The following is a 26,894-nucleotide window of genomic DNA, read 5'->3' on the forward strand; positions in this document are numbered from 1 at the left end:
CACTAGAGTACCTAAAACTTATAACTAATATGCCACAATATTGCATTTATTTGCTTTTCTTGTCAGTTTTCCTCCCTACCTCTTACCACCAGACTCTGAAATCCTTGAGGACCAAATCCATGTTTTTTGTATATTTTACCCATAGATCCTTGAAAAGGGTCTGACATATGGTGCTCAATAAATATCTGAATAAATGAAGAAACGAAGGGAACTGTAGGCCCTCATACATTAGTAAGGGAACTATCTCAATGACTGAAACATAATGGCATTTTATGTACCTTTCTCTTCCCTGGCCCTTAACGGGTTTCCCTAAATGTCTCTCCTTTAGTCAATCTATGTTTCTTTAACTTCTTTGGATCGTACTTAATCTTAACAATGAAATAAAGTATATCCTTTTTATATGAATTTTATTAAAATGATGTTTCACATGATTTTAAAACTTATACAGATGGTATACAGAAGGTATGAGCATTTTTTTTCTTCTAAATTTTGGATGTATCCAAAATTTTTGGCTTATGATCAACTCTATTTCATTTTTGGAAATATATTTTTAAGGGTGAATAAATACCAATGAATTGCAAATCTCATGAATGTGTATTTCCTGTCTTTTCTGGAGGCTGAATTGTTCATGTGATTTTGGCTGAAGTCATACCCATGCACTAACTTCTAAAACTTCTTGAGGACCTTCAGTAAGAGTTTTAGATTTCTGGTGATAGCTAAATAAATATTTATATAAATTATAAATATACCATATAATAGAACTGCCATGCTAAAAGTTCCTTATTATGGATAGAAAAACAGTTCTTATTGGCTGTCCTATTGCCTAATTACTAATCTCAGTGGGTTCTCCTAAACTGTGTCACTTATCACTTACAAGTATGGATTACATAGTCAGAAGGCATGGATTCAACTCCTGGGTTTGCTACTTATGATATTAGACAAATTACTTTAGAACGCTGTGGATCAGACTTCATGGGCTTATTTCTGGTTTTATTTCTTAATAGCCTGTGTGATCTTGGGCCAGAGACATCCTCATTTTAACTTGGTTTCCTCATGTACCTGATTAGTGTATTAATTATATTTTCTACCTCATAGGGTTATATGTTTATTAAATGAGTTTATGTGCTCATATATAAAGTTATTTAGAAAAAGCCCTAGCTTATTGTAACTGGGATATAAGTGTTAGCATTATTCCACCAGAGTGTGAGTTCCTTGAGGGTAGGGATTTCTGCCCATATTTGGTCCTTGCTGTATTCCCGGTGACTAGAATAGTGCCTATCATGTGTTGAGCACTCAACAAATATTTTTGAATGAATATGCATAAATTGTCTTATCTGTGAAATGGGAATAATGAGAGTAACTACCTTATAGCATGTTTATAAAAATTAAATGAGCTAATATATATGAACACAAAGTTGGCTGTTAGCATCATCATTATTATTATGAAGGGCCATAATTAATATTAGATTCCAAATATTTGTTCTTTTCCTGTATTATCTAGCTATTTTCCTTTTATGACTCATGACCTTCAGGATTTTTCCCTCTTCATTCCTCTTTCCATTATTATCACTATTTTTAACCTAATCAATAAATTTATGTGCTTACTTCCATGGATATGTTCTGAGATAAGGGCAAATATTACTATTGCAGAAATAATGAAAGTGGTGATTATTTAATTTTTCTTTTTTGTCTTCTTATGCTCTAAATATCTTTTGACCTCTTTAACTTTTGTGCAAGTTTTAGATTGCCTAGCCACTAACATGTAACATCTGTTTTTCACTTTCAAAATTGCTGAGTAAAAACCAAAGTACTTTAGAAACAGAAATCAGAAAAGCTTAAAATTTATTTGTACCATATTGACATAAAACTTGGGATGGGGGACAAGTTTGTATATTTTGTATTTCTTATTCAGGTCAAAGGTAATTGCCCAATACTATTAAATACTTTCTTTTTTTTTTTTTTTTTTTGAGAAAGAGTCTCACTATGTCGCCCTCAGTAGAGTGCCTTGGCATCACAGCTCACAGCAACCCCAAACTCTTGGGCTTAAGTGATTCTCTTGCCTCAGCCTCCCAAGTAGTTGGGACTACAGGCACCCACCACAACACCCAGCTATTTTTTGTTGCAGTTGTCATTGTTGTTTAGCTGGTCCAGGCTTTATTTTAACCCTCCAGCCTCAGTGTATGTGGCTGATGCTGTAACCACTGTGCTATGGGTGCCGAGCTTACTATTACATACCTTTAGCAACTGAAGTCAGTATAAAAATGTCAACTTCATAGACATAACTTAAATGCAAAGATAGTTTGTTACAACAAAAAAATAAAAATAAAGTAAAATAATTTATAATTCTAAGAGTTGGTTTTTAATAAACCAAACCAAAATATATACACAAGTATTTCTATTTAGCATAGAATTATTTGCTATAAAAAAGAATGATTCAGGAGACAAACGTAATTGATATCAGTTGAAAAGATTCTTACATCAGTCTTCACAACTAATGAAACCTTGAGTTACCAAGAACAAGTATATATCAAGAGGAAAGAAGTTATTTCGGTCTGCAACTTGGTTTATAACCTTATCCTGAGCAATTCTTGTCTCTTTAAGCAACCAGCCTTTTCTGGGTTAGCAGAAAAACAAATTTGGGCCTTACTGCCTATTTTTTCCACTACTTAAAAGAACAGCTTACTTTCTCTTCCCTTCCTTTGGTACTAACCATCAGTTTGCATTCTGCTCATCATCACCTATCATTTCTAGAACAGAAAACAGCCAGCCTGCCAAAGGTGCAACTGTGTTTCTAATAGAACTAAAGTGATCTAGACAGCAGATAACTACTTCATGTAACAACCTTTTTGTGCATTTACCTAAATGACCAGGTCTCTATTCCAGGAATAAACAGATCTAGCATACTTTAAAACTTTTGTGATATTTTAAAAACTATTACACATATACATAATCAACTTTTAACTTTCTATCCTTGTTAGAATTGGTGGGATAAAAATGCATATATAGCTTTGCAATATTTATATGTATTTATAAGAAAGGTAAGTATACATTTAACACTGGTATATAGTTAGAATAGGCATTGGGGTTTTAAAGATGTATCGTTAATATTGATTTATTTTGTCCAAGTAATTTACTGTGAAGTTCAAATCGTATCTACCACCTATTTTTTATATAAGTATATGTGGCATAAGACATCTGTAATATGGTATCTAAGGCAGTGTACCTGAAATCACACAATCTGAGTTTGAGTCTTGCTCTGCCACTTTCTAGATATGCAAGTCATTTAATACTGTTGACTCTTTGTTTGCTCATCTATAAAGAGATATGATGACATTCTTTCATGATTTATATAAGAATTAGGTGGTAACATTTGCTAAGTGGCAATACATTCTATAAATTCTGAAGTATAGTATATCCATAAAATATCTAACATAATCTATAAATATGCTAGTACATATTCATCAAATACATGTAACATACTATGGTATATGCAAGTTATATCTGTTTATCTTCAAAAAGATGATTTTCTTTTTTAAGGCTATATTTTGCTTTTAGAAGGCAATATATTATATATATTTGCAACTTACTTTTTCTCTAATTATCTTTGGATGATAAGAAAGTTAATAATAATTTGGAATAGTGGATTATAATGATTCTAGAATTGGAATCTTTTATATAATAAAACTATTATATTGTAGTTTAATATTGTAGTTTTATTTAATAATAAAACTATTATATTGTAGTTGCCCATTATTAGAGAACTATATCCAAAATTATGTATACAATATGCATACTCTGATAGACAGGAGAAATGACATGACTAATCTTTTATCAGTAGTTTATTTTTATATACATTTTTAAAATTCCTTAGGGGGTGACACTACTTATATGAGAATGGAACGAGGAATAATAAGTCAATATATTAAAATACATAAACCAGAAATACTATTTAGATGACATTATTATACATCTATCATACATTCTTGTATACATATTTCAGAAAAAAGTAGAATTCTAAATGTTCTCAATACATTCAGCATATTGCACAAGCTATCGTTCAAGACTAGAAGTCTCTGGCCATTATTGTTTTCTATTTCTGTGGTACCTGTATATCAACACTTTATTTAATGCTTTTTTCTCCTAAATAAGGTGATTTGCTTCCTTTTTTCCCTCTCATTCTTTCTACTCCTCCTTGTACCATTCTTCTGTCATTCACGTATATCTGTAAGATCCTGGGGACAAAAAACCATTAAGCTTCTCAAGACAACCTTGTTCTGAAACTGCAGGAGAGAAGTGATGCTCATGTAGAAATAGATGCACCTGGGCTATTCAGGACCGACTTCTTGGCACATGAAGCCTGGTCATTAACACAGGAAAGGCCGGGCCCAGGCAACTCAAGCATACTCACTGATTCAATTCTTAGACTCTCTAACTTTATGAAGTTACTAGAAGAAACCCAAGGTATCCCTTTCCAAAGTGATTTTCAATGGTAATTATCATGTCTATAGGTACCAAAATAAAAGTTTTGCATCCACCCCAATTTCTTTCTTTAAGATTTGACAGCCCAGTCCCTCTTTCTTGATACTTTCCTCCTTATCTGAAGTTAGGAATATCCTATTAAAAAGTACTCACATTTTTCTAACCAAGTAACTTATGTCTTAGGAGGATCTGACTCATAAACCACACCTTCTCCAAATGTAACTGGATTTGTATGGCAACAGCTGTTTCCTCTTATTATCCTTTGTCTTCTGGCAAATATCCTAATATCCTACCTTTAAAAGAAGGTAAACATAAAAAAGATTTTAAAGTCGCTAGTGTCACTCCTTCTGACCAGGAGAAAATGACAAGTATTCCTGGAAATAAAATGTTTTACTCTTCAATTTAAATTTCCTTTTATATAAAATAAGTGTTTTATTACATAGAGTCATGTTTTTCAAATTTTTTCAAAAGTGACAAGCACATTTTACATCATAACTCAATACACACGTGCACCCACACATATTCATGAAATAATACTGCAATTCATGCACTAACCACATGAGCTAAAATTCAATATTGTATTTCATTTTATTTTTTAAGTGCTAGGCAAAACCCGGTAAGTTATTTTCATGACTCACAAAAAAATTGTGACCCACACTTCAATAAACTCCTTTCAGGTCCTAAACTTCTGATTCTCTTCTTGTAATGAAAATCTAATTTAATAAAAAATTTCTGTTCTCTGAATAAAAGTGATAGGGTATGAAAACTACTTAGAGTTCTCTGAATAATCTCTTGAAATGCTATATTTTGGGAAGATGAATAATGAAAAGGAAATTGGACTAGGACAGTGTTGTAGTAATAAGAAGGGACAAATACCGAGGGCCATAAAGTAAGACTCTGTCTCTACAAAAAAAAAAAAAAAAAAAGAAGGAACAAAAATCTATCAGAAAAAGCAAAAGCAAGGAATTTGGGTGATATTAACTCTAAACAACCAAAAGTTGTTACTTTTGTTATAATGTTACCCTTATTTATGATGAAAGTTTTATAAATGTTAGCAACATTTAAGAGAATTGTTTCTTGTATGCATCTTTTTTACCTTTCCAAGGTGTCCCAAAAGTCACCTCTAATATTTTACAAAGCATTTACAAAATATTCTTTATGTGTTGACCACTTCTCTAGAATTTTGTAATGAGTATTTTACAAATAAAGGTACATTTAGCTACAATTTCCCATTTTCCTTATGTATGGTGACTTTGAGGGCAACTTTTGGGACACCCTATAAATTGTGATGCCCAATGGCCAGAATTCTTAACATACTAGAAGGTCCTTCACGATCTGACCCTTTCTCTAACCTTTATTTATGATACGCCAGCCACCCTGACCTCTGCTGTTCTTCCACATCACACCTTTGCCTTTGCACTAGAGGTTCTCTCTGCCTTACATTTACTGTGTTTCTGGAGTATCTGAATGGCTAACTTTCTCAGCTTCCTCAGACCTCTATTCAAATGTCAGGTTGTCAGTTAGACCCACCCTGACAACCATTATTTAAATTACAGAATATCCTATACCGCTTAACTTTTTTTTTTTTTGCATGCATCCCTCTTCTAGCACAATACAATTTACTGATTTATTGTGATGTTTCCCCCTACTAGAATGTAAGTTCAGTGAGAACAGGGAGTTTTAGCTACTTTGATAACTATTGTATCAGAAGCTTCCACCTGGCATATACTGGGATCTCAATATTAATTGAATGAGCATTTGGATTTTTCAGTACATTAAGCAAAGGACTAGTACGTATATACTACCTAGGAAATATTTATTGAATAAAAGAACCATTTTCATATTGTACAATTTACATTTTATTAAATACTTTTTAAATCCCCTATTAAACACGCCTAGTAATCATGCTTTGAAGTGATTAGGACTAGAATCTTTGTATTTGACATTCCAGTCTTTATAGCTAGAGAAACTCAAGGGTTGAGTGACTTCACAAAAAGTGGGGCAGTCATTTGACTCCTAGTAAAATGGGATTAAAGTTGCTTTGTGTTCTGGGATAGAGATTTTGTGTTACATTACATCATGTAATGTTGCTTATAAACTACTTTGTTCTACTATGTCTGCATTGCTTCCAAATTTATTTTACAAGGATGTTACCATTTATTTAGATGTTAAGCCTTACAATGTTTGTTGTCATTCCTAGCAACAATGGGAAGCAGATTATTTACCTTGGAGAAAGAAGGCATTAAAAACTCCTGAAAGTTAAAGCAAAGGTGGTATCTATCAACTTTGCTTTTTCAGTATTGGTCTTTATCATTTCAGTTTTTAAAAGCCTTTTCTTCCTCTCTGTTGACTTTTTACCTTTTTAATAAAGAGAGCTTTTTAAAAATTGAATTGTAGATTCTCGTGAAACGTGTTAAAAATTGGGTAGCCTTTGTGTTAATACTGAAAGAAAATTTCAATACTACTTGCCTGTCTGTGCTTGAGGAGAGTTAATTGTTAAGTGAAGCTGAGGAAAGAGAAAGTGACTACTAAAAATTTACCTGACTTATATTATGTATCTGAGATGCTCAACTTACTGCCTTAACCACGCGGAGGGACGAGGAACTCTCGGGATCTACGTAGAGCGGCTGCCTAAAACCTGAGGCACGCCGGGGAGCTGCCAGCCCCGCCGAGGTGCCACCGCCGCGCCGCCACCTCCCCTCGGGCCGCTGATTGGCGGGGACCACAGCATCAGCAGCATCTCCTGCGAGGGGAGGGCGAGACCAGCAGCTCCAGCCTCCAGGCTCCTCAGCTCCCTCCGGGGCGAGACTTCACTGCCAGCAGCCGCTTCTGCGCCCGCCACCGCCTCCTTGTAACCCCTCCCAGCAAAGTGGAGGTCTTGACAGCCAGGAAAGCCGCGTCTGCTGCGGGGGGCTCCCGGAGCCGGGGGGCAGTGTTTTAGGGTCCTGCGGCACGGATCCGGCCCCTGGCCCATTGGTCCAGGAACCTCCGCTGTTGCCGCGCTCCAGCCGCCAAGACGCCGCGTATCTTGTACCGCGGGAAAAGCGGGTCCTCGTCCAAGATGGGCCGGCAGGGTTTAGGGGGTGCCGGCGCCGCGGGGCGCTCCATCCAGCGCTCCCAGAGTCGGAGCAGCCTTTCTGCCTCCTTCGAGGCGCTGGCCGGTTACTTTCCCTGCATGAACTCTCTGGAGGAGGAAGAAGGAGGTGAGGCACCTATGCCCGCGTAGTCGGTGTCTCTGTAAGTCTCCGAGAGTCGGTGGCCGGAGGGTTGGCTGGGTCCGAGAGGATGCCACGTAGCAGTGCCCTAAGCCCTCGACTCTCCAGGACTGTGCGGGGGGCGAGTCCCCTGGAGCGCGCAAGCTGAGCGGAGTTCTGCTTAACCCGTGTTTGGAGAGCTCTGCAGGCGCCCACTGGGTTAACAGTGAAGTTGCGATAGCAAGTGCTTGGAAGTTGTATGAGGGTGTAGACTGGTGGGAGGAAGGCGCTTCCTGGAAGCACCCCCCACTCTATCTGGATTTTAGCGTTTGGCCTTAAAGACAAAAATACTTTAAAACTAAAGGGAAAGGCAGCAGCAAAACTTTGCATCTCCCGACTGGGTGGGGAAATGGCATCAATCAGGCCACATGTGGGCTTCTGGATCCTGGAGTGAGGCCTTTTGAATGAATCCAAATTTTACAGAACAAATCCTTTTATTAAAGAGATTTGTTCTGTGACGTTTGGCTTCGGTGGAGGGGCCCCACTTGCAGATCTGGTGAAGGGCTACTTGTGGCCTGGACAGAGGGGCCCCACTTGGAGATCTGGTGGAGGAGTACTTGTGGCCTGGGCGGAGGGGCCCCACTTGGAGAGCTGGTGGAGGAGTACTTGTGGCCTGGGCGGAGGGGCCCCACTTGGAGAGCTGGTGGAGGGCTACTTGTGGCCTTGAGGCGGCAGGTTCCTCCCCCCCTGCAGGAGGGTTGATTGTACAGGGTGAGTTTGTGCTGTGGACACTTGGAGTATTGTTCGCAAGGCGCAATGCCGTGAAGCTGACTATTGGTTGTCTGTCTCTGGTGTTTGAGTGGTTCCATTGTATTTAAGCTAATGGGAAAAATCTGGAGGACTCGCCATTTTAAACTTTTCACCAGGTGATTAGAGTGCTTCGTGCAAGTTTTGAATAGCAGTACATCTGTTTTCTTTGAGAAAAACTTTACCATAAGATTTAGCAACAAATACTGAAAATATAATTTGTAAATCAAAGTGAGAGTTAACTGGTAATAACCTCCCAACATTTGAAATACTATTTATTAATTTATTGATATGCTATTTTCAAACTGTTCATCTTTAGACATATACCCACAGTAAGTTATTGTGATGTTAACCCTGTTATTGTATGATAATCCTATAATAGGATTTGTTTTGCCTTTATTCTGTGAAAGTCAGTGACTTTTTTTCAGGAGATACATAGTGAGGCCTGATTTTGAAGACACTACCTGCTTAAAAGAACAGGCTGAAATAAAGTTTTTTCACCCCCTACTTTTCCTGATGAGAGGCGGAAAGGTGAAGGATGGAGGATTAATAATATGTTTAAATGTGGTCTTCAGACTAATTCATTAGTTAGAGCTACCCAGGTTTCTTCTAGCTTGTTGCAATCTCAATTTGATATAAAAATCAACCCAGGTTTAGCAGTAAGGTACTTCCCTACGTAAAAATTACTTAAGTTTTATACTAGTCCTTTCCTGGTTTAGTTTGTAAATTTCACTTGTTTTCTATAATTAAATATTTAAAATTCTAGTAAATGTAAGTAAATAAATTGATGTATTCAATTGAGTAAATAAATAATTGTAATTGTAGCTGAAACTTTTAGGACTTATCATTAACTAGTATTCTATCCTCTTTCAGACCCACAACAACCTTATGAGGCAGTACTTTTGTTATCCCAGCCATTTTACAAATGAAGAAACATTGTCAGGGAGAGGTTCAGAAACTTGCCCAGGGTCACCCAGTTAGTAGGTAACAGTCAGCATTGAACTCAGGCAGTTAGCAACACAACCTATGCACTCAGCTCCCAAACAGTACTAGATTATTATTTGTGTATATTTGGCCATGTTCACATACCTAATAAGTAGTGAGGCTAGAACTAAACAAGTATGCTTGAAAATACCTATTTCAATAAAACATACGTTATTATAAACTATTGCACAACTTTGAAGTTTCACACGTCTTCGGTCTTACGTTAGCTTTAGGTATCATTTTTCTTTAAATTATAACTAGGATTATTGGATTTACAAAATATCATCCTGAAAGGCTTTTTGAGACAACAAGAAAACCTTACCTAAATTTGAAAATTATTCAAAATTTAAAGTACATTTGCCTAAACTTGGCTCATGCAGGCTAATCCCAAAGGAAATTCCTATACCTACAAATGGGAAATTAGAATAGATTTCTGTCCTATAATATGGCTTCTTGAGTCACCAAGACAAAATATTTTGTATGAAAGACAGCATTTTTAAAGTTAACCACATAGGTCTTTATACTAGTAACTAAAGAGAAGACTCCATAAATGAGAGGTCTTTCCACTGGCTTATAGTCATTTTTACAGTCCTGAGAAGACATTTCAACTTTCTTCTTTGATTTTGCAATTCTCCTACCACCTTTGAAAGTCCTGAGATTTTTGGAGATATTTTAACATACCCTGCAGAATTATGACACTTAGAAATCATTGGCCTGATGTTGTGCTTCTCTATAATTTTTTTTTTTTTTTTTTTTTTTGTAGAGACAGAGTCTCACTGTACCGCCCTCGGGTAGAGTGCCGTGGCATCACACGGCTCACAGCAACCTCTAACTCTTGGGCTTACGTGATTCTCTTGCCTCAGCCTCCCAAGCAGCTGGGACTACAGGCGCCCGCCACAACGCCCGGCTATTTTTTTGTTGCAGTTTTGGCCGGGGCTGGGTTTGAACCCGCCACCCTCAGCATATGGGGCCGGCGCCCTACTCACTGAGCCACAGGCGCCGCCCTATAATTTTTTTTTCTATTAAGACACCCACACAGGACATTTGAAAGTCATATGGATAACATACTCAGAAATATGTTATTATAGTCACAACTGTGAAAGCCATTATCATTTATAAAGAAAGTAAATCTGTCCCTCTGAATGATTTTCATACTGGTTGAGAGCACTGCTCTGTTAACCAGTGTGATTCAGCTAAATTAACCAATCAATTCAGTAAGCTAGTCTGATTTTAAAGCTAGTCTTTTTAGAAATACTCAGTAGATAGATGTTTGCAAATGCACCCTGCATTCCAGTACCATATCCACAGTTCATTCATGTATAGCATGCATAGGCATTACGCCTTTCTACACAAAAGGTGCTGAGAAGTCTATGGAGGACAGTATTTTCATTCATTCATCATTCATTCATTCAAAAATATTTATTGATGTTTGATGTGATCATAGCTATGAGTCTCTGAGTTAGGTGGATATGCTGTCTACCCTCTTAGAGCTTACAGTCCAATGGAAATACAGACATAAATAGAGTAACTATTTTAATAACAACTGTGAGAAGTGTTGGGAAGGCAAAGTGCATAGTGCAGTTGGAGATTATAAGAAACCCAATTTAGGTAGTTATAAAAGGGTACCTTGAGAAAGTGATAGTTAAACATTGATTCAGATGTTAGTGAAAGCTCTCAGTTTCTCGTGAACCCAGCTGGTATCAGTAGCCTCCTGCATACTTTGAATACAGCTAGTAAGTGGTGTTACTAGGATCTAGATCCATAAGCTGGCTCCGGAGTTTATAATCTAACTACTCTATGTATTATTTATTACTATATTATATTGTCTTATAATGTGCCAAGGCCTCGAAAACCAAGCACAATAAAGGTTATTTATTGTGCACCTTCTGTGTGCCACAATCCTTTTATTTATGATAATTATTTAAGGAAATTACTTTCCTCATTTTACATATGTGAAAACTGAAACAAAGAAGTTAAACAACTTGCTCACAGATTATAAATCTCAATGGAGTTGACATCAGCGAAGATGAAAGGAACAATCCTATGAGCAAAATAAGTTAGGATTGTTGGCTTGGCACCTGTAGCTCAGCGGCTAGGGAGCTAGCCACATACACCAGAGCTGCCGGGTTCGAATCTAGCCCGGGCCTGCCAAACAACAATGACAACTGCAACAACAAAATAGCCAGGCATTGTGGTGGGCGCCTGTAGTCCCAGCTACTTGGGAGGCTGAGGCAAGAGAATCGCTTAAGCCCAAGAGTTTGAGGTTGCTGTGAGCTGTGACACCATGGCACTCTACCCAGGGCAACTGCTTGAGACTCTGTCTCAAAAAAAAAAAAAAAAATTGTTGACTGGTCTTCGTGGCATTGTTTTTGTATACTTGCATTTTTGTTTTTGTTTTTTGGAGGTTTTATTGGCATACTTGTAACTGGGGAGTGTATTCCAGATGTTCTCTGACTCTCCAAATTTTTTTTTAAACAAAAATAATAATAGTGCCTTACATGTTAACAGTTTATAAATTATGTTTGCTTATTTTATTGTTGAATCCTCTGAGATAAGAATAATTTTCACTATATAAACTACTTGGTCCCAACATTGAGTCTACCTCCATGTATAGAATTTTTTTTTTCACTTTATTTATTTATTTATTTTTTATTGTTGGGGATTCATTGAGGATACAATAAGCCAGGTTATACTGATTGCAATTGTTAGGTAAAGTCCCTCTTGCAATCATGTCTTGCCCCCATAAAGTGTGACACACACCAAGGCCCCACCCCCCTCCCTCCGTCCCTCTTTCTGCTTTTCCTCCCCTCCCATAATTGTCATTAATTTTCCTCATATCAAAATTGAGTACATAGGATTCATGCTTCTCCATTCTTGTGATGCTTTACTAAGAATAATGTCTTCCACGTCCATCCAGGTTAATACGAAGGATGTAAAGTCTCCATTTTTTTTAATAGCTGAATAGTATTCCATGGTGTACATATACCACAGCTTGTTAATCCATTCCTGGGTTGGTGGGCATTTAGGCTGTTTCCACATTTTGGCGATTGTAAATTGAGCTGCAAGAAACAGTCTAGTACAAGTGTCCTTATGATAAAAGGTTTTTCTTCCTTCTGGGTAGATTCCCAGTAATGGGATTACAGGATCAAATGGGAGGTCTAGCTTGAGTGCTTTGAGGTTTCTCCATACTTCCTTCCAGAAAGGTTGTACTAGTTTGCAGTCCCACCAGCAGTGTAAAAGTGTTCCCTTCTCTCCACATCCATGCCAGCATCTGCAGTTTTGAGATTTTGTGATGTGGGCCATTCTCACTGGGGTTAGATGATATCTCAGGGTTGTTTTGATTTGCATTTCTCTAATATAAAGAGATGATGAACATTTCTTCGTGTGTTTGTTAGCCATTCGTCTGTCATCTTTAGAGAAGGTTCTGTTCATGTCTCTTGCCCATATATATATGGGATTGTTGGCTTTTTCATGTGGATTAATTTGAGTTCTCTATAGATCCTAGTTATCAAGCTTTTGTCTGATTGAAAATATGCAAATATCCTTTCCCATTGTGTAGGTTGTCTCTTTGCTTTGGTTATTGTCTCCTTAGCTGTACAGAAGCTTTTCAGTTTAATGAAGTTCCATTTGTTTATTTTTGTTGTTGTTGCAATTGTCATGGCAGTCTTCTTCATGAAGTCTTTCCCCAGGCCAATATCTTCCAGTGTTTTTCCTATGCTTTCTTTGAGGATTTTTATTGTTTCATGCTTAAATTTAAGTCCTTTATCCATTTTGAATCCATTTTTGTGAGTGGAGAAAGGTGTGGGTCCACTTTCAGTCTTTTACATGTAGACATCCTGTTCTCCCAACACCATTTATTGAATAGGGAGTCTTTCCCCCAGGGTATGTTCTTGTTTTTTTTATCGAAGATTAGGTGGTTGTAAGATGTTACTTTCATTTCTTGGTTTTCAATTCGATTCCAAGTGTCTATGTCTCTGTTTTTGTGCCAGTACCATACTGTCTTGACCACTATGGCTTTGTAGTACAGACTAAAATCTGGTATGCTGATGCCCCCAGCTTTATTTTTATTACTAAGAACTGCCTTAGCTATACGGGGTTTTTTCTGGTTCCATACAAAATGCAGAATCATTTTCTCCAAATCTTGAAAGTATGCTGTTGGTATTTTGATAGGAATGGCATTGAATAGGTAGATTGCTTTGGGAAGTATAGACATTTTAACAATGTTGATTCTTCCCATCCGTGAGCATGGTATGTTCTTCCATTTGTTAATATCCCCTGCTATTTCCTTTCTGAGGATTTCATAATTTTCTTTATAGAGGTCCTTCACCTCCTTCATTAGGTATATTCCTAGGTATTTCATTTTCTTTGAAACTATGGTGAAGGGAGTTGTGTCCTTAATTAGCTTCTCATCTTGACTGTTATTGGTGTACACAAAGGCTACTGACTTGTGGACATTGATTTTATATCCTGAAACATTACTGTATTTTTTGATGACTTCTAGGAGTCTTGTGGTTGAGTCTTTGGGGTTCTCTAAGTATAAGATCATGTCGTCAGCAAAGAGGGAGAGTTTGACCTCCTCTGCTCCCATTTGGATTCCCTTTATTTCCTTATCTTGCCTAATTGTATTGGCTAGAACTTCCAGCACTATGTTGAATAGTAAAGGTGACAGAGGACAACCTTGTCTGGTTCCAGTTCTAAGAGGAAAAGCTTTCAGTTTTACTCCATTCAGTAAAATATTAGCTGTGCGTTTGTCATAGATAGCTTCAATCAGTTTTAGAAATGTGCCACCTATGCCTATACTCTTCAGTGTTCTAATTAGAAAAGGATACTGGATTTTATCAAATGCTTCTTCTGCATCTATTGAGAGGATCATGTGATCTTTATTTTTGCCTCTGTTAATATGGTTTATGGACTTGCGTATGTTAAACCAGCCTTGCATCCCTGGGATGAAGCCTACTTGATCATGATGAATGACTTTTTTGATGATAAGCTGTAATCTATTGGCTAGGATTTTGTTGAGAATTTTTGCATCTATATTCATGAGTGAGATTGGTCTGAAATTCTCCTTTTTGGTTGGGTCTTTTCCTGGTTTTGGTATCAGGGTGATGTTTGCTTCATAGAATGTGTTGGGGAGGATTCCTTCTTCCTCAATTTTTTGGAATAATTTCTGCAGTACAGGAATGAGCTCTTTCTTGAAGGTTTGATAGAATTTTCATGTGAAGCCATCTGGACCAGGGCATTCCATTTCCTTCACATTGTCAAATTTCTGGGCATAGAGTTTCTGGTAGTATTCAGAGATGATCTCTTGTATCTCTGTGGGATCAGTTGTTATTTCCGCTTTATCATTTCTGATTGAGGTTACTAGAGATTTTACTTTTCTATTCCTCATTAGTCTGGCCAATGGTTTATCAATTTTATTTATTTTTTCAAAAAACCAACTCCTTGTTTCATTAATTTTCTGAATGATTCTTTTGTTTTCAATTTCATTGATCTCTGATTTGATTTTGGATATTTCTTTTCTTCTACTGAGTTTAGGCTTAGATTGTCCTTCTTTTTCCAATTCCATAAGATGGCTTGTGAGATTGTTGATGCGCTGTCTTTCTGTTTTTCGAATGTAGGCATCTAAAGCGATGAATTTTCCTCTCAAAACTGCTTTTGCAGTATCCCACAGGTTTTGGTAGCTTGTGTCTTCATTGTTGTTATGCTCAAGGAAGTTAATGATTTCCTGTTTTACTTCTTCCTGCACCCATCTGTTATTCAACAGAAGGTTGTTTAATTTCCATGCCTTTGTGTGGGGTCAAGCGTTTTTGTTAGAGTTGAGTTCCACCTTTAGTGCCTTATGGTCTGAGAAGATACAAGGTAAAATTTCAATTCTTTTGATTCTGTTGATATTTGTTTTGTGTCCCAGGGTATGATCAATTTTGGAGAATGTTCCATGGGGTGATGAGAAGAATGTATATTCTTTATCTTTGGGATAGAGTGTTCTATATGCGTCTATGAAGCACAGTTGTTCTAGGGTCTCATTTAAATCTCTTATGTCTTTGTTTAATTTCTGTTTAGAGGATCTGTCCAGCTCTGTAAGAGGAGTGTTAAAGTCCCCTGTTATTATGGTATTATCAGATATCATATTGCTCAGACTGAGTAAGGTCTGTTTCAAGAATCTGGGAACATTTAAATTGGGTGCATAAATATTTAGAATCGAAACATCTTCTTGTTGTATTTTTCCCTTGACCAATATAAAGTGACCATCTTTGTCTTTTTTGACTTTAGTTGCTTTAAATCCACATGAATCTGAAAATAAGATTGCAACTCCTCTTTTCTTCTGAATTCCATTTGCCTGAAAAATTGTCTTCCAACCCTTGACTCGGAGCTTTAATTTGTCTTTTGAAGCCAGGTGTGTTTCTTGCAGACAGCAAGTGGATGGCTTGTGTTTTTTAATCCAGTCAGCCAATCTACGTCTCTTCAATGGGGAATTCAAGCCATTAACATTTATTGAGATAATTCATTAGAGAAGTCGCGGTCACTCTGATGGATTTGCCCCTGTAGGTCAACTGGCGCTTACTCCTGGCAGCTTGCAGAATCTTTTCTTTTGTCTTGACTTTGGACAGGTTCATCACAATGTGTCTTGGAGAAGCTCGGTTAGAGTTGAGGCGACCTGGGGTCCGATATCCCTCTGAAAGCAGTGTGTCAGAATCTTTGGTGATATTTGGGAAATTTTCTTTTATAATATTCTCTAGTATGGCTTCCATTCCTCTGGGGCATTCTTCTTCCCCTTCTGGGATTCCTATAACTCGTATGTTGGAACACTTCATAAAGTCCCATAATTCTGACAGTGAACGTTCTCCTTTCTCTCTCTCCTTTTCTGCCTCTTTTACTATCTGAGTTATCTCAAGAACTTTGTCTTCTACCTCTGAAATTCTTTCTTCTGCATGGTCTAACCTGTTGCTGATACTTCCCATTGCATCTTTAAGTTCCCTAATTGACTATTTCAGTTCCTTCAGCTCTGCTATATCCTTTTTATATTCTTCATATCGTTCATCCCTTATTTGATTCTGTTTTTGGATTTCCTTTTGGTTATTTTCCACTTTATTAGCAGTTTTCTTCATTGTTTCCATCATTTCTTTCATTGTTTTCATCATGTGTATTCTAAATTCCCTTTCTGTCATCCCTAACATTTCTTTATAGGTGGAATCCTCTGCAGTAGCTACCTCATGGTCCCTTGGCGGGGTTGTTCTGTAGTGGTTCTTCATGTTGCCTGGAGTTTTCTGCTGATTCTTCCTCATGAGTGATTTCTTTTATCTGTTTCCTTGCCCTAATTTTCCTTTCACTTCCTCTTGCTCTTTAAGTTCTCGTGCCTGTGGAAGTTGCAGGCAGGTTTAGATCTATTGAACACACGCGACCACTTGCCGGTTTTCCACTGTTTTAGTCCTCCTCTTGGGGTCCAGAAATCTCTCGCTGACTCTTTGTGTCCTCACAGGGGTGATGATAAGCAGATCCCACCAGCCAGAGATGCCTGGAGTCCTATCTCCCCAGACTCACGGTGCCCAGATGCAAGGAAGCTGTTACTCGGCCACCATCTTGCTCTCCTCCCCCATGTATAGAATTTTTAAACATTACATGCAAACATAAGAAAGAAGAAACTATTTAAAGGAAATGTTACCACTCTTAATAGGAGAAATAGCCCCACAATTTCTTACCCACAGATCCAAGGGCAATTGGTTATGGTCATGTAATGTAGAAAAATGGCAAATCTGGTTTGGCCATCATACAGAAGAGATCCTATTAACTTAATACTACTTAAATGATAAATTAACTTATTTAATTTAATTTATATGGCTCTATCTTAAAAATTAAGTTGTAGGAAAACTAAAAAACGAGACTTGTTTTTAAATCATCAGAAAACTGAGCATAGATCCTTTACATGTAATAGTGAAGCTATGAGGAATTAATATAAAAATGAACTAAATTGATTAGGAATAAAAAGACCTATTTAACTCTCACTCTTTTAGAGGCCATTCATCCAGTAAAAAGATTATTATTTATTAGTAATAAATAATATACTTAAGTCTTAATAATCAGTCCCATTTGATTTTAATTGATAAGAACTTTGCCCATACTCCACTAGAATAAAAAATTCTCCATCTTACCTAATGCAGTAAGTATTCAGCAAGTGTCTATTAATAATATCAGTGTGTACTTCTACCATTCTTTTTACGCTGAAAATTAGTATAACTGACTACCATCCATCCACTATATTTATTCTCTTTCTAAAATGTAATATATGATCTAGACTTTTTAAAATGTAGCAATCACAGTTTTTGTGTATTTTCATAAAGCCATCATGGGGACAGAATGTGGATAGAAAATTATAGATGGGGCGGCACCTGTAGCTCAGTCAGCAGGGCGGTGGCCACATACACCGAGGGTGGCGGGTTCGAACCCGGCACGGGCCTGCTAAGCAAGGATGAAATTGCAACTAAAAAATAGCCAGATGTTGTGGCAGGTGCCTGTAGTCCCAGCTACTTGGGAGGCTGAGGCAAGAGAATTGCCTAAGCCCAAGAGTTTGAAGTTGCTCTGTGTGCTGTTATGCCACGGCACTTTACCCAGGGGGACAGCTTGAGACTCTGTCCCAAAAAAAAAAAGAAAAAAAGAAGAAAATTATAGGTAACTGTGAATCTTTTTAAAGGGGATATTATTTTTTTCTTGATTATGATTGAGTACATGTAACAAATTTCATAAATAAATTTGTATATATTCAACAGTAGCACAATACTTTTATACTAGATTTGCATTCTAGACAGGTAAGGTGGAAGCAGAGATTTTGGAATTAAGAAAAATAAAAGGGACAATTCCACTCAATGCTTATCAAATATCAATCTAAGATTCAGAATCTTTCACTGCTACATGTTCAACTATTATCCTTAAAGTAATTTAAAACTTAAGTAAAACCCCAATTTGCTTTCATCCTTTAGTGGCTTCACCAAATTCAAAACCAGTAATGGAAATGAGTTTCCCTATAGAGACATCTTATGTATAATGACTTACGAAGGAAACCCACTAGAAGGTTGAAATAGCAGCATCTCATTCCTACTGAGGACTATGTTTTAATGTAAATATTCTCTGTCCTTAAATAGGCCCTTATTATGGGTCAGACCAGACCATCCCATATATTTATTCTATCTAATACTGTAATAGTTTTTGGTTGGGAAGGAGGGAGATTTACCTAACACTATGTATTTGTAGTAAGATTATTTGAACATTTAAAGCTAACTTAAAAATGAAAACAGGGTATTTATTTTAATGTGAATAATGCTTTATGCAAAGCTGCTTTATCAAACCTGTAAGCAGAAATCCTACCAGACCTCATGAGGAGCTAAAGTAGGATCCACAAGGCTGTTGGGAAGCCATGAGCACTCTTTTTCCATTTCTTGCCATTGCTTCCTTCTCTGCCTGGCTGCTTTGTTCCTTCTCAGCAACTAGCTCTCTCACCTGCTCTATTACCCAGACCATGTGGTCAGTAGAAAATGGCAGCTAGTGGCCTTCAAGTTTGCCATAGTTCCACCCACACTGCAATTTTTTTTTAAATTGAGACAGGGTTCTACCCTGTGCCCTGAGCAGAGTGCAGTAACATCACAGCTCACTGCAACCTCAGACTCAGACTGCGAGCATCCTGCTGCCTCAGCCTCCTGAAGCCACTGGGATTATAGGCGCTTCCCATGGCTCCTGGCTGGGTTTTTCAATTTTTTTCATGAGTTGGGGTCTCACTCTCACTCAGACAAGTCTCATACTCCTAAGCTCAAGCAATCCTCCCTCCTCAGCCTCTCACAGTGCTGGGATTGCTCATTCCCAATCCCAAATTCCCCAAATTGAGATTTCGTTTACCCAGCTTGGTTCAATTCAGTACAGCCAAAAGGCAAAGCAATGTATATCAGTTTGGTTACCAAAAAGGCATTTCTGTGGGCAGCTGGGAAGGGAAGTGGTTGCAGACTTTGCCAAAGGTATCTGCTTTTGTCTGGATTATCAAAAACAAGAGAATTAAATTATCATTTTTTTAAGATTTAGATCTTATCTAATGAAGGAATTTAGCTATTTAAAATTAAAGTGATTGAGGCAGGACGCAGTGATTCACGCCTATAATCCTAGCACTCTGGGAGGCCAAGGAGGGTGGATTGCCTGAGCTCACAGATTCAAGACCAGCCTGAACCAGAGCGAGACCTTGTCTCTAAAAATAGCCAGGCATTGTGGGGGTACCTTTAGTCCCTGCTACTTGGGAGACTGAGGCAAGAGAATCACTTGAGCCCAAGAGTTTGAGGTTGTTGTGAGCTATGATGCCACTGCACTCTACCCCAGGGCAGACTGAATGAGACTCTGTCTCAAAAATAAATAAAATAAACTGATTGGTTGTTCCATTATTGTTCTTATAAATCTGAGGCCAGGAAGGTAACATACATCAATGAAGTAAGACAGGTGTAAGACAAAAGAGAAAGACAAGGACTCTGAAGAACTGGGGAAGGCCTATCCATCCAAAAGAATGATGAATGGCTAATTGATGCTAAATTGAATATCAGCCCAAGGTTGGCAAATTCACTCTTCTTTTTTCCCCTAAAAGAAGCTATAAATCTGGTTGTTGATTTAAAACCTTTAAATTTTAAAATGTTGGCACTTGAATAAAAACTAATTATTAAACATTATTTAGGCCAAACAAAACAAACTTATTGACAGAATGTGGACCAGAGACCTTCTGCCAAGGAAATGGTTTCCTCCCAACTTTTTTCGGTTCCCTTTCTTCTTTCCCATTCTGTCACCTTGATAGTTTGGGACACATTATCTCACCTTCAGATTCATTGGTCACTTCCCAACCTGCTCTTTCTACCGTCTGTATCTCTACTCCAACCCAAGTTCACTGTCCCTTTAAATATAATTGATATTTATATCCATTCTTTTAAATACCATCTTGATCTGTTTCTTTCTTCGATTTGGGGGGAATGTTTGGGGGAAGGGTTTTGTTTTGTTTTTGTTTTTGTTTTTTGAGACAGGGTCTCACTTTTATCACCCAGGCTGGTCAGGAACACATTGGCTCCAGTGATCCTCCCACCTCAACTTGCAGAGTATCTGGGACTATTGGAACAAGCCACAATGCCCAACTTAAGTACCGTCTTGATCTTGACACTACTTTTCTTCAAAAACCTCAGTAGATTCTCATCTCCTACTAAATAATTAGCCTAACATTCAAAGTCTTTAATAATCTGATTTTTACATATACTTTAGCTTTTATACCTTCCAAGGGTGATATTTCTATAAAACTAAGTTCTCTTGCTCTTGGTCTCCAATTTTGTTTATTCCTTTATTTCTATTCTCCTTCTATCACTGTGTGTACATCCTTCATCCTTGAAAATTCAGCTCATATCCCATTTATTCTGCAGAGGAAAAACTGCGTGGGCTTAGAGTCAGACCTGTATTTGAAACACTGACTCCACCTTGTCTAGTTATGTAACCTAATCAAGCTTTCTTTCAGCTTTAGTTTTATTTTTTATGTGAAATGTACATAATAATACCTGTCTTGGAGGGATGTAGTGAACTAATGTTATTATGTTTATTATTCCTTTTTAATCTCATTTTAAAATATTTTTACCTTTTTCTGAACCTTTAGGTACGTGCTATCCAATATATGAGTACCTAGCCACATATGACTAAGATAGATAAGTGAAATTTAAAACTTAGCTCTTCATTCATACTAGCCACATTTCAAGTGGTTAAGAGTTACATGTGTTTAATGATTACCTTTACTAGACATTGCAGAATTATAAAACATTCTTAATATTCACAAAGTTCTGAAGAAGGAAAAAAAACCTTTGATACTTAAAACTACTCCTAAAGCACTTAGCACATGATTGCTTTGGATCATCATTTTGTATTACCTTATTTCACCTGCTAAATTGAAAGATTATATAGTTGAAAATTATATGATCATCTGTTACACATATTTCTTATTTCCCACAGTGGCTTACACCTAGTCAGTATTCAACAAATATGTAGCAAATGAATAAATGAACAAGTACTTTGTTGGTTTCCATATTCATATCATGGAATGGAAAGAAGCTAGTGGAGCTCAAAGGGACCATACTGATTAAAAATGACAATTTCCATTCTTGCCTGTACAAGAGTGCATGAATGTCATGCATTCTACACCTAGAGGTTGGGTTTGTTTATCTACATATAAGCTAGAAATATATTTTTCCACCATCAGTTATATAAAACATGCATGAAGTATGTTTCAGTTAGGGTGTCTAGTTGTAATCAACAGAAATCAATGCTGGTAATTTAAGGAGGCAAGAAACATGTTTGCTAAGAGCTACTGATAGATCATAGAATCAATCTCAGAAGGCTGGGGAACCTGGGCTAGAGGTTAGGAATGATACCCAGAACCATACTACAGAGTTAATCTGCAAACTACCACCGCTGCTTGCCACAGATATCACAGCTTGCACATTTTCAGAACCAAGGGTGACTCACTGCCTCCTGCTGCAGGACCACTCCTGGAAATTGTGTGCTCTGGCCACCATCCTCATTATGAATTCTCTGCTGCTTTGCTTCAGTAACTTCAGATTCAAAGTGTCGGGAAGTAGTGCCTAGATCAAGTGCCCGTACCCTAATTGCAAAGTAGGCTGGAAAAAGGACACCTGACAATTTTAATTTCTACAACTGAAGGATGGGGATATTTTTGGGCAGAGGGTTCAAGTGCTGGTGATTTGTTAAAAAAAACATTAACAAATATCCACTTTATAATATAAAATTACCAGTAAAAAAAAAAAAAAAACTCAGTAAGATCAGCTGTTTTTAATGTTGTTGTTGTTGTTGTGGTTGTTGTTGTTGTTGCAGTTGTCATTGCTGTTTTAGCTGGCTGGGTCCAAATTCAAACCCGCCACCCTCAGTATATGGGGCTGGTGCCCCACCCGCCGAGCTACAGGTGCCACCCCTGTTTTTAATTTTTTTAAGTAATAGTTTGCTGGTTGGTTATTTTCCTCTTTGTTCAATGAGCATAAGCAGCCAGGAAAAGAAAAAAATGTATGGGAGAAATCCAAGGTAAAGAATACGGCTTTCTCAATTTTAACTTTTGCTGCAGATTTGGCCATCCAGATATCCATTCATGCTCTTATTTTTGCATATGGAATATAACCAATTCCTTCCTAGAAAGAGAATAAAACTGCTTTCATTTCTTGCATGCCAGTTGAAATCCAGGATCTTTGAGTAATGTGTAGTCCTCTTTCTGATATTCATATGTGACTTTTCATGTTACAGTGACCAGTAAGCCTAAAGACAAGTCATCTACTTCAATACATTAGATTTAAATACTTTGCTAACAACAGGATAACCAAAATAAAAATTCCAATTTAGAAAGAAGAGAATAGGAAACACAGCGTTTCATCCATAGGAATTTTCAAATTCCACTCAGTAGGAATGGCAAAAGATTGACCGAAGAATACGTTTCTTAGTTTAGTCATCTGGCAACCCTAATTCTGTTTTACAGGAGATATTTCTTTATTATTTATTCTCCATGGCCACGAAAGTTTGCATTGAAGAGGTGGCTCCATAGCTCTTGTAGCCTGCTTATTGCTAGTGCAGATTTGGAAACTCGGTCATTATCTTAGGACAGCGATTTTCAACCAATGTGCCATGAAGATTTTTAAAGATCATTAATTGAATTAAGTTTAAAGGACAGTATATCCTTTTTTTTTTTATCAACATAATTTAAGTGTGCCATAGAAGTTTAACTATAGGTTTATGTGTGCCATGAGATAACAAGGGTTGAAAAACGCTGTCCTAGGAGTTCAACAGAATTTTGTAAGGCTAGTTATTAATTATTTTTTTCTATACAAGTCCTTCAAAAATTCAGTAAGGTTATAGTGTATTTGATTCCAGTCATTTTCAAGTATAACTCCAGCCAAACACCTTATTAGACAAGTTTTTCAGCCTAAAGATTCGGGTGTTTAAGTTTCTACCCCCTGTGCTCTGCCCACTTCCTTTGCTCTCAATGGCAACCACCTTGATATCAGTTTAGGTGAAAAGGCAACACCTTATTCCAGTTTGGCTAGCAGCCTCTCTCCCTTGGATGGCAAGACCCCACTTATTTATGCATAGTTTTCTTTCTGCAAATTTAGAATGATTTCACATGTCATTCCAGTCATTTTTCAAATAAGGATTTATATAACATTTTATAATTTTCAAGTCTTTTTCACATAGATTATAGTATTTGATTCTTCACTATTCATTAGACACACTACATGTCATATGCTTTATGGCATAAGCTAAGTATGATCCCAAATTTGCAAAAAATTACTATGAGCTTCAAAAAGATAAGTTACCCACTTAATTTACAAATGATCAATTAAAGAACTTGAGGTCATATCTTCTGATGCTAAAATGCATGTTCATTCACCATAAAATACTGCCTCAAAATATCATCTAACTTGAAAATTATCTAAGAGGTTGGTGATATCTCACATCCATTCTTGATAGAGAAATAGGCACGGGTATCAGTGGACCGATGGTGACCAAGGACATATCATAGTTAAAAACAAAAGCTGGCCATGTGCCATGGCTCATGCCTGTAATCCCAGCACCTTGGGAGGCCAAGGCAGGAGGATCACTTGAGCCCAGGAGTTCAAGTTTAGCCTTGGCAGTAGTGAGACCCTGTCTCTACTAAAAAATAAAACATTAGCCAGGCGTAGTAGTGGCTGCCTGTAGTCCCAGAGGCTAAGGCAGGAGGATCGCTTGAGCCCAAGAGTTAGAGCTTACAGTGAGCTGTCATAATGCAGCTACATTCTATCCTGAGTGATGGAGTGAGACACTGTTTCAAAAAAAAAAATAAAAGCCAAAAAGGTGGGCATGGCTATGCAGTTCTCTTAAGTAGTTAAACTTTGAATGAGGACTTGATTATTTTCTAATAGGCTTTCATTCCTTCCTTTGTTCTAAATTTATAATTGAGGTTTTTCCCCAACTTTTATTTTGAACTATTCTAAGCATACGAAAAAGAAATAGTACAATGAGATCCACTGTTTAGCTTGATCAAATTTTAATTGAATACATAAATATTTAAACACATATATATATATGATATGTATTTTGGCTAAACATTTCAGAGAAAGGTAAGTTGAAGGCATCACAATACTTCACTCCTAAGTACTTCAGAATTTCCTAATTTAAAAAAAAAAAAACTTACATACACATAAAATTAACAAAAAACTTCTAATATTCATTCTGTATTTAATTTTCTTTGGTTGTTCCAAATAATATTATTTGTAGCTTGTTGCTGTTGTTTTGCTTCTTAATTCAGGGTTCAGTCAAAGCCTATTGGTTGCATTTGGTTGTTATGCTTAATCTAAAATAGGACTTTCACTTTTGTTTTTCATGACATTGACTTCTGAATGGTTCAGACAAAATTGTCTTTTACAATGTCCAACATTCTATATTTGTCTGATAATTTTCTCTATTTCCTATAAACAGAATGTTAGGTCCAGAGAGGCAGTTAGACTCAGGTTAAATGTTATAGATGTTGTAGACTTCATTTACTCAGAAAGTCACGATTCCTTACACTTAGGCATGCTATGTTTGATTACTTGGTTGAAAGGTGACTGCCAATTTTTTTCTGTGGAAAAGATATATTTATCATTTTATAATTAGTAACCTCTGGAGTGATATTTTGGCATCATGGGAATATCTTGGTTCCCAGAAACTTCTCATTCAATAATTTTAACATCCAATGCTGATTAACCTTGCCTGAATCAGTTATCACATTGGGAGTGGCCATTTTAATTGAATTTTTAACTGAAACATAATGAAACTTAGTAAACTAAGTATACTAACTCTGTCTCTGTAACTTTACATTATGTCATATAGTATGAATTAATTTAATATTGATAACTTATTTTCTTACACGTAGCATTTTCACCTATGATGTATTTCTGTTTTTCTGCAGACAAGTATTTTCAACTTTCATATTTCTTTTACTGAAAATAAGTGGTTTTAATGATGTATATGTGAATACTATTATGAATCATCATACTGCATATTAATTTCATGTACCAAGAACAGACTAAAAGTAATTAAAAATGAAAAAAATATCAGGAATTAGAAATATTATAATTTTAATTCCAAGAGGACTTTAAGGAGACATCATAACTAAATGTAATGTGGTATCCTAGATCAACAAAAACACTTTAGGTAAAAACCAAGAGAATTGGAATAAAGCATAGACTTTAGTCAATAATTATGTATCAAGAATAGTTCATCAATTGTCACAAATTTACCATACCTTTATAAAATGTTAATAATAGGGGAAACTGGATGTGGGGTATACTAGAATTTTCTGCATATATTTGCAATGTTTCTAAAAAGTATAAAACTATTCAAATGTAAATGTTTATTTAAAATTATTTTATGTATTTATTTTTGAGACAGAGTCTCAAGCTGTCGCCCTGGGTAGAGTGCTGTGGTGTCACATCTCACAGCAACCTCAAACTCTTGGGCTCAAGTGATGTTTTTGCTCAGCCTCCTGAGTAGCTAGGACTACAGGCTCCCGCCACAACACCCAGCTATTTTTCTGTTGCAGTTGTCATTATTGTTTTAGCTGGCCTGGGCCAGGTTTGAACCTGCCAGCCTTGGTGTATATGGCCAGCACCCTACCCACTGAGCTATGGGCGCCACCTATTTAAAATTATTTTGATGTGTTTATAATAGGAATCTGTAGTTTAAGAACAGTGATTAAAGTGACTTTAAGCATACTTATAAGACAAAAGCCATAAAAACAGTTACAAAATAGAATATCGGATTCAGAGTTTTTAAAACATAGCTGTATTCAAAATGGTCACGTTTTTAATGATACTGAAAACAAAAAATTAGAAATTCTTTTCATGTCAAATGACTAATGTACCAATGTTGTAATAAGGTTTGAAGGAGGCCTATCTCACACATAAGCATGGAAACCCAATCATGCTTATAAACTACCAAACGATGGAAAAATTAGGAAAACATAAAACTTTATTCACAAGAGAATGGAAAATGCTGCCCTACAGCTATGTTAGGTTATAATAACAAACAACTAAAAAAATCAGTGGTTTAACACAAAAAAATTGTATGTCTTACTCCTTCTACCTGTTCATTGAGTCACATGCCTAGCTGAAGTCAGGGACCCAAGCACCTATTGCTATCTGTTTCCACATAAAGGACAGGGGCATGGTGAGTCATACGTCCACCAGCCGTTACATTCCTGCCCTGAAGTTACACAGGCTAGTTCTGCTCACATTTCATTGGCCATGCAAGTTATGTGACCACACCTAATTTCAGAAGTGGAGGGGGGATAGATTATGCAGTAGAACCTCTGTAAGTTGACCATCCAAGGGACTGTAACAGACATGTCAACATAGGGAAATG

At 36.9% G+C, this 26,894-nt stretch overlaps 1 protein-coding gene and 1 non-coding gene across 49 annotated transcripts in view; one reads left to right on the plus strand and one right to left on the minus strand.

Moving 5' to 3' along the window:
• RIMS2 (regulating synaptic membrane exocytosis 2) overlaps positions 1-26,894 on the plus strand; it is a 683,906-nt gene that overhangs the window by 640,775 nt on the left and 16,237 nt on the right. Inside the window, exon 1 of one of the 48 annotated variants that reach the window (XM_053559701.1) lies at positions 7,242-7,682. The exons of the other annotated variants lie outside the window; for them this stretch is intronic. Within the exon in view, the coding sequence (XP_053415676.1) occupies positions 7,541-7,682 (142 nt within the window). The 5' untranslated portion in view covers positions 7,242-7,540. Of the gene's footprint in view, positions 1-7,241; positions 7,683-26,894 lie in introns of those variants that run through there. 48 annotated transcript variants of the gene reach the window in all.
• Positions 26,376-26,476, minus strand: LOC128564214 (small nucleolar RNA U13). Its single transcript, XR_008374074.1, has one exon. It is a non-coding gene; the product is annotated as a small nucleolar RNA U13 (small nucleolar RNA).

This window comes from Nycticebus coucang, chromosome 13 (assembly GCF_027406575.1).
Source record: "Nycticebus coucang isolate mNycCou1 chromosome 13, mNycCou1.pri, whole genome shotgun sequence".
Taxonomy (NCBI): domain Eukaryota; kingdom Metazoa; phylum Chordata; class Mammalia; order Primates; family Lorisidae; genus Nycticebus; species Nycticebus coucang.